Source organism: Trachurus japonicus, chromosome 18 (genome assembly GCF_045865225.1).
Source record: "Trachurus japonicus isolate A0001 chromosome 18, Traja_1.0".
Classification (NCBI taxonomy): Eukaryota; Metazoa; Chordata; class Actinopteri; order Carangiformes; family Carangidae; genus Trachurus; species Trachurus japonicus.
Window position 1 is genome coordinate 7,785,488 of NC_140924.1, and position 14,277 is coordinate 7,799,764.

The 14,277-nt window shown below is 45.8% G+C and overlaps 1 protein-coding gene across 1 annotated transcript in view; it reads left to right on the top strand.

Moving 5' to 3' along the window:
- Nucleotides 1–4,551: 4,551 nt before the first annotated feature.
- LOC146968590 (FERM domain-containing protein 7) overlaps nt 4,552–14,277 on the top strand; it is a 14,261-nt gene continuing 4,535 nt past the window's right edge. Inside the window, exons 1-5 of the mRNA XM_085759012.1 lie at nt 4,552–4,674; nt 8,610–8,714; nt 8,829–8,871; nt 9,272–9,350; nt 9,455–9,552. Coding sequence (XP_085615138.1) covers nt 4,609–4,674; nt 8,610–8,714; nt 8,829–8,871; nt 9,272–9,350; nt 9,455–9,552 — 391 coding nt within the window. The 5' untranslated portion in view covers nt 4,552–4,608. The remainder of the gene's footprint in view (nt 4,675–8,609; nt 8,715–8,828; nt 8,872–9,271; nt 9,351–9,454; nt 9,553–14,277) is intronic.

Consider the following 14,277-nt stretch of genomic DNA (forward strand, 5'->3'; position numbering starts at 1 on the left):
TGTAAGTACTATTATTGTACATCAGTATATTAGTATTATATTAGTACCACAGTAGTATTATACTACACACAGTAATATTGCAGTAGTTTTATAATAAAGTAGTATTACAGTACACACAGTAGTATTATATTGATACTGTTGCAGTATTATTATATTAGCACTACAGTAGGCTACCCCTCCTTGAACCGCCACCTTACCGTGGTGGAGGGGTTTGAGCACCTGAATGATCCTGGGAGCTATGTTGTCGGGGGCTTAATGCCCCTGGTAGGGTCTCCCAAGGCAAACAGGTCCCAGGTGACGGGTCAGACTAAGAGCGGTTCCAAAACCCCTTATGAGTGGAACAATATTGAGGACGTTCACGTCGCCCGGATCGGCGTCACCGGGGCCCCACCCTGGAGCCAGGCCTGGGGTTGGGGCTCGCAGGCGAGCGCCTGGTGGCCGGGTCTCTGCCCACGGGACCCGGCCGGGCCCAGCCTGAAGGAGCGACGTGGGCCCGCCTTCCAGTAGGTCCACCACCCGCAGGAAGGACCATGAGGGGCCAGTGCCGTGTGTTTTGGGTGGCAGCCGCGGGCGGGGGCCCCGGCGACCCAATCCCCGGACAACGACTCTGGCTTTAGGGACATGGAATGTCACCTCGCTGGGGGGGAAAGAGCCTGAGCTCGTGCGGGAGGTTGAAAGGTACAGTATCAGCTAGAGATAGTCAGGCTCACCTCCACGCACAGCCTGGGCTCTGGAACCCAACTCCTTGAGAGAGGCTGGACTCTCTTCCACTCTGGAGTTGCCCACGGTGAGAGGCGGCGAGCTGGTGTGGGCTTGCTCATAGCTCCCCAGCTCAGCCGCCATGTGTTGGAGTTCTCCCCACTGAACGAGAGGGTCGGGGATAGGTCTCTCACTGTTGTCTCGGCCTACGGGCCAAACAGCAGTGCAGAGTACCCGGCCTTCCTTGAGGCCCTGGGAGGGGTGCTGGAAAGTGCTCCAACCGGGGACTCCATCGTTCTGCTGGGGGACTTCAATGCCCACGTGGGCAGCGACAGTGTTACCTGGAGAGGTGTGATTGGGAGGAACGGCCTCCCCGATCTGAACCCGAGTGGTGTTTTGTTATTGGACTTCTGTGCTAGCCACAGTTTGTCCATAACGAACACCATGTTCAGGCATAAGGGTCCATCAGTGCACGTTTCACCAGGACACCCTAGGCCGGAGGTCAATGATCGACTTTGTAGTCATGTCATCTGACCTCCGGCCGTATGTCTTGGACACTCGGGTGAAGAGAGGGGCTGAGCTGTCAACTGATCACCACCTGGTGGTGAGTTGGATCTGCTGGCAGGGGAGGAAGCTGGTCAGACTTGGCAGACCCAAGCGTATCGTGAGGGTCTGCTGGGAACGTCTGGCAGAATCCCCTGTCAGGGAGGTCTTCAACTCCCACCTCCGGGAGAGCTTTGACCAGACACCAAGGGAGGCTGGAGACATTGAGTCTGAATGGACCATGTTCTCCACTTCCATTGTTGATGCGGCCGTCCGGAGCTGTGGCCGTAAGGTCTCCGGCGCCTGTCGCGGCGGCAATCCCCAAACCCGGTGGTGGACACCGGAAGTAAGGGATGCCGTCAAGCTGAAGAAGGAGTCCTACCGAGCCTGGCTAGCTCTGGGGACTCCCGAGGCAGCTGACAGGTACCGGCAGGCCAAGCGGACGGCAGGCCAAGCGGACGGCAGCCCGGGCGGTCGCGGAAGCAAAAACTCGGGTCTGGGAAAAGTTCGGGGAGGCCATGGAGGAGGACTACCGGTCGGCCTCGAGGAAATTCTGGCAAACCATCCGACGCCTCAGGAGGGGGAAGCAGTGCTCCGCCAACACTGTTTACAGTGGAGGAGGGGAGCTGTTGACCTCGACTGGGGATATCGTCGGGCGGTGGAAGGAATACTTCGAGGATCTCCTCAATCCCACTGACACGCCTTCCGTCGAGGAAGCAGAGGCTGAGGACTCAGAGGTCGATTCATCCATCACCCAAGCTGAAGTCACTAAGGTAGTCCGGAAGCTCCTCAGTGGCAAGGCACCGGGGGTGGATGAGATCCGCCCTGAGTACCTCAAGTCTCTGGATGTTGCGGGGCTGTCGTGGCTGACACGCCTCTGCAGCATCGCGTGGCAGTCGGGGACAGTGCCTCTGGACTGGCAGACCGGGGTGGTGGTCCCTTTCTTCAAAAAGGGGGACCGGAGGGTGTGTTCCAACTACCGGGGGATCACACTCCTCAACCTCCCGGGGAAAGTCTATTCCAGGGTGCTGGAGAGGAGAATTCGGCCGATAGTCGAACCTCGGATTCAGGAGGAACAATGCGGTTTTCGTTCTGGCCGTGGAACACTGGACCAGCTCTACACCCTCCGCAGGGCGCTCGAGGGCGCATGGGAGTTTGCCCAACCAGTCCACATGTGTTTTGTGGACTTGGAGAAGGCTTTCGACCGTGTCCCACGTGGCATCCTGTGGGGGGTGCTCCGGGAGTATGGGGTCGGAGGCCCTCTGCTGAGGGCTGTACGGTCCCTGTACGATCGGAGCAGGAGCTTGGTTCGCATTGCCGGCAGTAAGTCAGACCTGTTCCCGGTGCGTGTTGGACTCCGGCAGGGCTGCCCTTTGTCACCGGTTCTGTTCATTATTTTTATGGACAGAATTTCTAGGTGCAACCAAGGGCCGGAGGGGGTACGGTTCGGGAGCCACTTGATTTCATCTCTGCTTTTTGCAGATGATGTGGTCTTGTTGGCTCCCTCGAGCCAGGACCTTCAGCATGCACTGGGGCGGTTTGCAGCCGAGTGTGAAGCAGCTGGGATGAGAATCAGCACCTCTAAGTCCGAGGCCATGGTTCTCGACCGGAAAAAGGTGGCTTGCACCCTCCAGGTCGGGGGAGAGTTCCTGCCTCAGGTGGAGGAGTTTAAGTGTCTTGGGGTCTTGTTCACGAGTGAGGGGAGAATGGAGCGCGAGATCGACAGGTGGATCGGTGCGGCGGCCTCAGTAATGCGGTCATTGTAGAAGAAGGAGCTGAGCCGAAAGGCAAAGCTCTCGATTTACGGGCCAATCTACGTTCCCACCCTCACCTATGGTCATGAACTCTGGGTCATGATCGAAAGAACGGGTTCCTGGATACAAGCGGCCGAAATGAGTTTCCTCCGCAGGGTGGCGGGGCGCTCCCTTAGAGATAGGGTGAGGAGCTCTGTCACCCGGGAGGAGCTCGGAGTAGAGCCGCTGCTCCTCCACATCGAGAGGAGCCAGCTGAGGAGGCTCGGGAACCTGTATTGGATGCCCCCTGGACGCCTCCCTCGTGAGGTGTTCCGGGCATGTCCCACCGGAAGGAGGCCCCGAGGAAGACCCAGGACACGCTGGAGTGACTACGTCACTCGGCTGGCCTGGGAACGCCTTGGGGTCCCCCCGGAAGAGCTGTAGGAAGTGTCCGGGGAGAGGGAAGTCTGGGGATCCCTGCTCCGACTGCTGCCCCCGCGACCCGGACTCGGACACAGCGGATGAAACTGGGTGGATGGATGGATACAGTAGGCTAGTATTATGGTACATACAGTAATATTACCGTAGTATTATATTAGTACTGCAGTGGTAGTTTGGACATACAGTAGTATTACAGCAGTATTATATTAGTACTGCAGGAATATTATAGTACATATAGTACTATTGCAGTAATATATTACTACAGTGGTATTACAGAACATACAGTATTATTACAGTAGTATTATATCAGTACTACTGCAGTATTATTAGTATTATAGTGGTATTATATTAGTACAGTTGTATTATAGTTAGTACAGTAGTATTGCAGTAGTACATACAGCAGTAATATATTACATAGTACATAGTAGTAATATATTGCATAGTACATACAGTTTTATATCAGTACTATTGCAGTATTATTAGTACTATAGTGGTATTATATTAGTACAGTTGTGTTATAGGCTAGTTAGTAGTAGTATTGCTGTAGTAATATAATACATAGTACATACAGTAGTAATATATTACATAGTACATAGAGTAAAGGTATCTTTACCTTTACTACTGCAGTAGTAATATATTACATAGTACATACAGTAGTAATATATTACATAGTACATACAGTAGTAATATATTACATAGTACATACAGCAGTAATATATTACATAGTACATACAGTCCTAATAGTAAGTAGTAAAGGTACCTTTACCTTTACTACTGCAGTAGTAATATATTACATACTACATACAGTAGTAATATATTACATAGTCCATGCAGTAGTAATATATTACACAGTACTACTCAGTATCAGTGCTCAGCTCAGTTTCAGTCTGAAACGTCACTGGTCCATTACGCATCTGGAGAGCAGCGGTGCTCCAACGGCAGCCGGAGGAAAAGGAGGAAAACCTCTCTCTCCTTCTCCTCCCACCCCCTCCTCTCTATCTCTCCCTCCCTCCTCCCTCCCTCTCTCCCTCCCTCTCCCTCCTCTCCCTCCCTCTCCTCTCCCTCTCTCTCTCTCTCTCCGGGTGATGGGGTGATGAAGAGCGCTCTCTCCCTCCACCGGGACATGGAGCTCGGGGACCGGCACCAGCGCAGCCGGAGACTCGGGAGCCTGACGACCAGGTCCCGGGTCTCCATGGAGACCAAGCTCCGGCTGCGCGTGGTCTTCCTGGACGACAGCGAGCGCACGTTCGAGGTGGAGGTGAGTTCATCTATCACTTCAGAATAATAATAAATAATAAATAAAATAAATAAATAAATGTTCAGCTGCACGTTTGATGTTTTTAAATCATATTTATGACCATAATCCATCGTCCACCCGGTGCATGCTGGGACAGACACACTGCAGCTGGATAATTCAAGTTTTGATTGATTTGAAATTGTCTGGTTCAAAACAGACAAAGATAAATGGGAAAAATAAAATAGATTCAAGTGAGAATTTTGGTGTTTTATCCAAATTTACAGCGTCTGTGTTCTGACGTAAAGAATCACAAAATTTACAAGTTTCATTAACAATAATCTGACTGAATTCAGATTCAGATTTAAAAGCGAGGAATAATTGACCATAAAATTACAAAAAAAAAAAAAGTATAATCAAATATTCCCTTTACCAGGTTTTAACAAATCTGCGTTGTTCATTATCAATAAAGTAAAAATAAAACCTCATATTCACAAATATGTTACAGTGATAAAATGATCCTGAAACCAATGAGCTCCAAAAACTTTCATATAAATGTTATTTAATTTAATTTAATAGATCAAATACTGAGCAACAACAACATACTATCAATATAAGAGAATAATATTGAACAAAAAATAACAAAAAACTATGATTTAAAGGCCTGTTGTTATATAATATAGTGAAATCCTTAATATAATATAATTAAATATGATATATAATGAATTTAGCTTCGGCATCGCATTAATCTTATATTAATAATGTTATTACAGTATAATCTGTATTATGTGTTGTGTTGCAGCAGGTGGATTTAAACTGTACAGGTGCTTGTGTAGTGTCGTGTAGTGTATTGTGTTGCGTTCACTGACCTCTCATGTATAGATCGAATGGAAACAGTTGCAAACAGCTGTCAAACATCTGTACTGTATGTATGAAGTGTGAAACAGCTGGATGTGAAACGTAAACACTCTGCTGCTGTCGATGAAACCGTCATGTGCTCCGAGTATCCAGGTCACACGCTGACGTCGCCTGAAAGGCAGCGACACACACACACACGCACACAACCTAAAAACAGACCCACAATGTGTGTGTGTGTGTGTGTGTGTGTGTGTGTGTTGCAGTATTGTGTTAGCAAAGTAGCTCCATTTTCTACGCCCATGCTTTCTCCACCGGCCTCTGGGACATTAGTAGCATCTTTAGAGGAGGAGGGGGAGGAGGAGGGAGAGAGGGAGGGAGAAGGGAGGGAGAGGATAAAAAGAAAGGCAGAAACAAAGAAAGAAAAAGAAAAAGAAAAAGGTTGAATGAGTAGACGGACGAGTGCAAAAATAAAACAGAGATAAATATAGAGCTTGTGGAGAACAGCTAGTAGGGAGGTGTCGGTTTATTAAGGAGCTCAGTGGGATTTTAAAACAAACAAAAAAAGAAAAAAGAAAAAAAGATGTTTCTCCTCTGACCCCGATCTCCAAAAAGCTTCAGGGCAAAACCCCAATTAATGATCAGATGGAAGAAAAGATGGACGGACGGAAAGAGAGAGAGAGAGAGACGAGAGAGAAAACCTGAAACCTAGATTTTATGGAAATGTATTTGTACGTTGAGGTGAGGCGTTCAGGGACAGTGACAAAGTGACAAAATAAATATGTGCTGAAAAAAAACTACGACAAGTGAAGTGTAATTTTGAGTATTTGCCTTTTTTCTACGGTGGCCCTGAGAGCTCAAAAAACGATAGATAGATAGATAGATGGATGGATGGATGGATGGATGGATGGATGGATGGATGGATGGATGGATAGATAGATAGATAGATAGATAGATAGATAGATAGATAGATAGATAGATAGATAGATAGATAGAGAGAGAGAGAGAGAGAGAGAGAGAGGGGATGATAGATGGAAAGAAAGAAAGAGAGAGAGAAAGAAAGAAAGAAAAAGACAAATAGAGAGGGGAAGAGAAAGAAAGAAAGATGTAAAAAGACAGAGGGGTAAAGAAAGAAAAAAGAAAGAAAGAGACAGAGAGAGGGGTGGATAGATAGAAAGAAAGAGATAGAGAGAGAGGGGTGGAAAGAAAGAAAGAAAAAGACAAATAGAGAGGGGAAGAGAAAGAAAGAAAGATGTAAAAAGACAGAGAGGGGTAAAGAAAGAAAAAAGAAAGAAAGAGACAGAGAGAGGGGGTGGATAAATAGAAAGAGATAGAGATAGAGGGGTGGGTAGAAAGAAAGAAAGAAAGAAAGAAAGAAAGAAAGAAAGAAAGAAAGAAAGAAAGAAAGGGGATAGATAGATAGATAGATAGATAGATAGATAGATGGATAGATGGATAGATGGATAGATGGATAGATGGATAGATGGATAGATAGATAGATAGATAGATAGATAGATAGATAGATAGATAGATAGATAGATACTGCTCTTTCCTCCTCTATTTTCTGCTCTGTCGTTCCGTGGGCGCCCGTTTGTTTCCACTAATCACAGGTTCTGTCCTCTGTTCCTGTTATAATCAGCTACAGCTGCTCCACTCCTCCTCCTCTTCATCCCCCTCTCTCTCTCTCTCTCTCTCTCTCTCATGACGAGTTAATGAGGGTCGTCCAGTGACCACCACCACGGCAGTAAACACCGACTAGCAGACAGCAACGCTAAAAAAAAAAAGAAAAGGAATGCACATGCCTCAGTAATTAGACAGATGAGAGAGAGAAAGAGAGAGAGAGAGATGGGAAGAAGAGAAAAAGAGGAGTGTAAAGGGAACACAAAGGTTGTTGTTGTTTATAATCTCTGAGTGTTTGAAGTCGACACAAGTTCAGATCAAGATTCATTTAGTCGAGTTTTTCTTCACCAGAATCACAACAACTTGATTTAACTTTTGAAAAACTACAAAAATAACGACAATAACCATAACAATTTTTATGTGCTGCGAATGTGCAAATACATTCAATTTCTATATATGAAATATATCCACTATATGTATGAGTATAAGTAAAAACATGTGTCATATGTCTAGTAATTATGTATTAAACCAATGTAGAGTCACATATATACAGTATATAGACCTTGAAAACAGCTAAAACACTGTTTTAACATGTAGTGAATATTTATAATTCCAAGTGTTCTGAAAAAATGGGCAAAAGCACTTACTCACAGGACATTTTCAGGGCCTTTTATAGTTAAATAAGCAAAAAAAGGTCCAGGCGGACATTTGAGGCTTAGGTGTTAAAGGGTTAAATATTTATGTTTATGTAAAATGCATACTTTAACATATCTATCCATAAAAACACATGCATTTTGTTTTTAAAATGCACAATATACGCAACTCTGTCATTTACATTTGTGATATGTCACTAATATATATGGATATATTACTGTAACTAGCCTATATAAAGTATAAATGTGTCATACAGAAGAACATGTGTAGTTTATACATGTGTACATATGCTTATATTATACATATACTAAAGCTCATTGATACATGTTAATGTTATGTATGTAAATATGAATATACATGTTAAAAATTGATAAGAAAATCATGTATGGGATATATATTTATAGCCTATATCATTAAATATGTAGTGTTCTAGTGGCATATAAACATGAATCTTGTATTATTTCCTTCACATGTACGTATACAAATTTGATCATATATGTTATGAAATTATATCCGTCAAGTATATGTGTGTGTTATAATAATATATTCTCTTATATGTGACATATATGGGAACATGTGGTTCCCTTTAGGGTTGTTCTGTCATATATCACATTTTCCCACTAAACCCTGAAATCAGCATCGTTCAGATTCTCATTACACAAAGTTTCGGTGAAGTGAGTTGGAGCACATTGAGCCGGGCTCCCCAGGGTGTCCCTGGACTCCAGTTTTAAAAGAGTTTCCCAATTAACGGGGGAAAAAATCCCATTATCCCTCTCACTTTAATCAATTCTGTGTGTATATGTGTGTGTGTGTGTGTGTGTTTCTGCCAGCAAAAGGTTTTAGGAGGCGACTTCTTCAACAAAGTCTGTGGTCATCTGAAGCTGCTGGAGAAGGAGTACTTCGGCCTGGAGTTCAGACACCACAGTGGAAGCTACGTGAGAAAAAACAACACACAAACACACACACAGGAAGTTTCAGCCTCTCTGTGTGTTATATATTTATTTATTTAATCTGTTTTTTTTGTTTTTTCTATGTGTGACATGTTGCAGGTTTGGTTGGAGCTGCTGAAGCCTCTGGCCAAACAGATTAAATGTAAGTGTCTTTGAGCTGCATGACTCTGACAAATCTCACCTCATGTATATTTTTAGATTTCACTACTCTTCTCCCTGTACTGTTGATGTTGTTTTCTCTCAGCTCTGTTGTGTATAAATGTCCTTAAATGTGCTTAGAGTAAAAAAAAAAAGAAGTAAAGTCACATCTTATAAATCCAGAACTTGTGTTTTAAAGTTTCCCCCAGCGCCACAGGGAGTCTGTGTACAAACGACTGCTAATGGAGCTCATTTACTGAAATGTAAACAGATATAAACTCACTGAGTGACTCCACTGGGTGTGAACTCAATGACCCGGTCGCTGCAGGATTTTCTAAAATGAAGAAAATCGTGGACTTTAAACCTCCGTAAATAAATATTTATTGTCCTCTCCTCTCCGTCAGACACCAGCGATCTTTTCTTCAGGTTCATAGTGAAGTTCTTCCCCCCAGACCCAGGTCAGCTGAAGCGAGGCCTCACCAGGTAACACTGATAGGATGAGATCAGATGAAATGTATGTATTATATATCCAGTATCCTCCTCTGATACAATAATGATTGATGTTGTGTGTTTGTGTGTGTGTGTAGGTATCTGTTTGCTCTACAGATAAAGCAGGACTTGTCTAACGGCAGCCTCACCTGCAATGACAACAGCGCCGCCCTGCTGGTCTCTCACATATTACAGTGTAAGCATAAAGACAGTTCATAACCAGCTAATTAACTCTCTGAAGTGGTTTAAATGGTGTTAAACTCTGTAGAGTCTCCACTTTCAATTAAATGTCAATGCTTGTTTGTATGTGACTGGGAGGACAGTTCAACATTTTGGCAAATTGGCCTATTGCCATTGTGGTATTTTGGCATAGTTACGAGGCCACTAGTTGATGACGTGAGCCAGGTGCGCCAGGGCGCGACACAGTCATGTAACCACAATAAACATTGGCGGCACATGTACGCCGGAGTGAGACCGAAGCACATTGTCCGTGTTTATTCTACCCGAGCTGTGAATACTACATGGTGTCAGAGTTAAGTGCTCATCGTCCTGCCGACGGAAGATGGACAGCACAGGTATCCCCACGCCACGGATGGACTGGGAGTCGTCTAACCTGCCTGATGCATGGAGAAAGTTCCAGCAGCATGTGGAGCTAATGTTTTCGGGGCCGCTCCGCTCTAAAGAAGAGGAGGAGCAATGTAGCTACTTGCTACTCTGGGTCGGCGAGAAGGGCCGCGACGTGTTTAACACATGGACTCTTACGGCGGATGAAAAAAAACTACTAAAGACTTACTACGACAGGTTTGGAGCTTATGTAACGCCAAAAGCAAACCCCATTTTTGCACGCTATAAGTTTCACGAGAAGAAACAGGGGATAGTGAGAGTTTCGACCAGTTTGTGACTGAGCTAAAGCTACTCGTAAAAGACTGTAACTACCCCAACGGCGATGAGATGGTCCGAGACCGAATTGTTTTCGGCATAAGCTCGCCAAGAGTACGTGAAAAATTACTCTGCTACGGTCCAAACCTCACGCTTGAAAATGCTATAGACATTGCACGTTCACACGAGTTGTCACAGCAGCAGCTAAAGACTATGGTTTTCCCCGCTGCTAACCCGGCTAGCCAGTCCGAGCATTGCAGTGAACAGATGGACAAATAAAACGGAACACACACGCCATGGACGCAAAATGACCAGCGGAGCAGACGGTGACGGTACCGCTAGGAGCAGAGAGTGTGGTGCATGCGGACGAGGGCACAGCCGCACAGAGGACTGTCCAGCAAAAGGACGACAATGCAACAAATGCAAGAAATTTAATCATTTTGCTAAGGTTTGTAGGACAGGTACACAGAAGAAACAGGCAACATTTAAGTCCAGGAAAAGTACACACTGTTTCTGACTGCACAGAGCAATCACCACCTGAGCTGTTTATTGACAGTATTACAAAACTACATGCAAACACAGATAGGTAACAGGCATTTGAAGAGATAGAAATAGGCAAAGCGAGGCGCAAATTAAAGTTTAAAGTTTATACAGGCGCCCAGGCTAATGTGATACCAGCAGACACATTTCACAGAATATTTGGAGATGTGGTATTAGGCTCAACAGACAGTTACATATCAGATATGGGGGACAGAGGCTTAAAGTTAAAGGAGCTTGCAGGCTAACATGCAGACACAAAGAGAAAACATTCATGTTAGATTTTGATGTTGTTAATGTTGAAAACGCTCCTGCTGTCTTGGGCATGAGAGCATGTCTAGATTTGAACATCGTTAAGCTGATACACATAATCCAAGCACAACCAGAAACACACACAAGCATTACTGAAGAGTTTGCAGATGTGTTCAAGGGCATTGGGCTGTTTCCTGGTGAATGCGTCCTCCACCTCAAACCTTCAGCCACACCAGTGGTGTGCCCACCTCGTCGCATCCCATACGCTCTTCGTGGAAGACTCAAGAGTGAACTGGATGAAATGGAAAAGATGGACATTATTCAAAAGGTGACAGAACCAACCGAGTGGGTAAATGCTTTAGTGCAGTGGAAAAGCCAAAGACTGGGAAACTCAGGGTGTGCCTTGATCCGCGCCCCCTGAACAAAGCCATCCAGAGGCCACACTACCCGCTTCCCACTCTCGACGACATCACACCAAGATTAGCTGGAGCACAATATTTCAGCGTATTGGATGCCAGATCTGGCTACTGGACAATTAAACTAAGCCATGAATCATCCATGCTCACTACCTTCAACACTGTATTCGGCAGATTCAGGTTCAAAAGACTTCCGTTTGGAATCATATCTGCGCAGGACGAGTTTCAAAGAAGGGTGGATGAAGCCTATGAAGGGCTCCAGGGCGTCGCAGCCATCGTAGACGACATCCTGGTATATGGCCGCACCAAGGAGGAACATGATGCAAACCTGCGCGCCATGTTGGAAAGAACGAGAGAGAGAGGAATAAAGTTGAATGAAGACAAAAGCATCATATGTGTGCCGGAGGTGAGCTATTTTCGGTCACAGACTGACACGAGAAGGCATCCGGCCTGACCCCAACAAGGTCAAGGCCATCAGAGAAATGGCTCCCCCACACAACAAAGCAGAGCTGGAGACCATATTGGGCATGGTCACTTACCTCTCCAGGTTCGCCCCCAGACTTTCAGAGGCAACAGCTCCCCTCAGACAAACTGTTAAAAGAGAGCAACGAGTTTATCTGGGACTCGAATCACGACACAGCTTTCCAGCAGGTAAAAGATCTTCTAACACAAGAGCCTGGCCCTGTACTCACATACTTCAACCACACAAAAGATGTGAAGCTGCAGGTTGACGCATCCAAAACCGGCTTAGGAGCCGGATTACTCCAAGAAGAGAAACCAGTCGCATACGCATCCAGAGCACTGAATGAGACTGAAGAAAACTATGCTCAGATAGAAAAAGAGCTTTATGCTGTGCTTTTTGGGTGCAAACGGTTTCATCAGTACCTGTACGGTCGTCAAGTGGTTGTCGAATCCGACCACAAACCGCTGGAGTCAATCATGCGGAAGCCTCTGGCAGCGGCTCCCCCACGACTTCAACGCATGATACTGCAACTACAGCGATACGACATCGTCATCACACACAAGCCTGGAAAACAGATACCAGTTGCCGACACGCTTTCCAGGAAGCCGATTGAATGCAACGACAGCACGGTGAGTGAAGGTATGGACTTACAAATACACTCTGTGGTCAATAACGCGCCAGTAAGTGACAACAAAATGGCAGAGATCAGAGCTGCCACAACCCAAGATGTGCAACTCTCAATGTTGAGGCGGGTCATCACCTCAGGGTGGCCTGAGTCCACACAAGAAATGTCCACCTGCTATTGCTGCATACATGAACCACAGGGACGAGATATCAGAGACAAATGGTATCCTGCTAAAAGGAGAGAAAATCATCGTGCCCCAGTCACTCAGAGCAGAAATGCTGTCACGCATCCACACAGGACACTTAGGGATTGAAAAATGTAAGCAGCGAGCAAGAGATGTACTGTTCTGGCCCGGGATGGGTAAGGAGATAGAGACGCTGGTAGAAGCTTGCAGCATCTGCCAGGAGCGACGCAACTCCGCCCAGAAGGAGCCGATGATTTCACATCCTATTCCGGAGCGACCATGGCAGGTGATAGCCACAGATTTGTTCATGAGAACAACACTGACTACAATGTTGTTGTTGACTATTACAGCAGATATTTTGAAGTGGAAAAAAATCACCAGCCTCACAACTTACACAGTCATACAAAAACTCACGGCTATGTTTGCTAGGTTTGGCATACCACAGACACTAATGAGTGACAATGGACCTTGTTATAGCTCAAGGGAGTTCAAAGACTTTGCTCGTGCGTGGGACTTTGAGCACATTACAAGCAGCCCACTGTACCCACAGAGCAATGGGTTGGCTGAAAAGACTGTCCAGACAGCCAAAACCCTCATGGACAAAGCACATGCGCAGCGGACAGACCCCTACCTGAGCCTATTAGAGTATAGGAACACCCCGGTCGATGGATTGAAATCGCCAGCGCAGCTGTTGATGAGCAGGCGTCTGCGCTCGATCCTTCCATCCACGGAGAAACAGCTTCAAACCGAGCTCGTCTGTCCGCAGCACAGTTCACAGTCGGAGAGAAGTTTGTCAGACAAGGCAAAAGCTATACTATGACAAGACTGCAAAAGCACAACCTGCCTTGCCTGCAGGAGCAGCAGTCCGTTTCCAACTGCAAAATGGAAGATGGGAGCCCGCAACAGTTGTGGATTCAGCAGGCACCCAGAGATCATACAACATCCTCACAGAAGAAGGCCAGGTGCTGAGACGCAACAGGCGCCATCTCCTAAAGACTGATAACAGCACTGACAAAGAAACACCAGCTCGTGACCCTGATCATGAGAATACTGACTCAATGACTTTACAGCAAGACACCGTGGGTCAACCAGGCCCCAAGGAACCCTTGCACTTTATCACCACTAAATCAGGTCGCATAGTGAAGCCAAGAGCTATACTGGACCTATAAAAAAAAAAAAAAAAGGAAAAAGAATGAATGACTTTGATGGTATAATTGTTTATTGTGATGCCATAATTAAAAAAAAAAAAATACCTGAGTCAATGTTAAGAATGTTACATTCAGTTTTGCTAAAGTTTCCAGAAGTTAATATTTGAAACGGTCTTTTGTTCTTTAAAAGAAAGGAGATGTGGTATTTTGGCATAGTTACGAGGCCACTAGTTGATGACGTGAGCCAGGTGCGCCAGGGCGCGACACAGTCATGTAACCACAATAAACATTGGCGGCACATGTACGCCGGAGTGAGACCGAAGCACATTGTCCGTGTTTATTCTACCCGAGCTGTGAATACTACAGCCATAATCCCTATAGTCATAGCAGTAGGTTTGTTACCTTTAATTGTCGGTT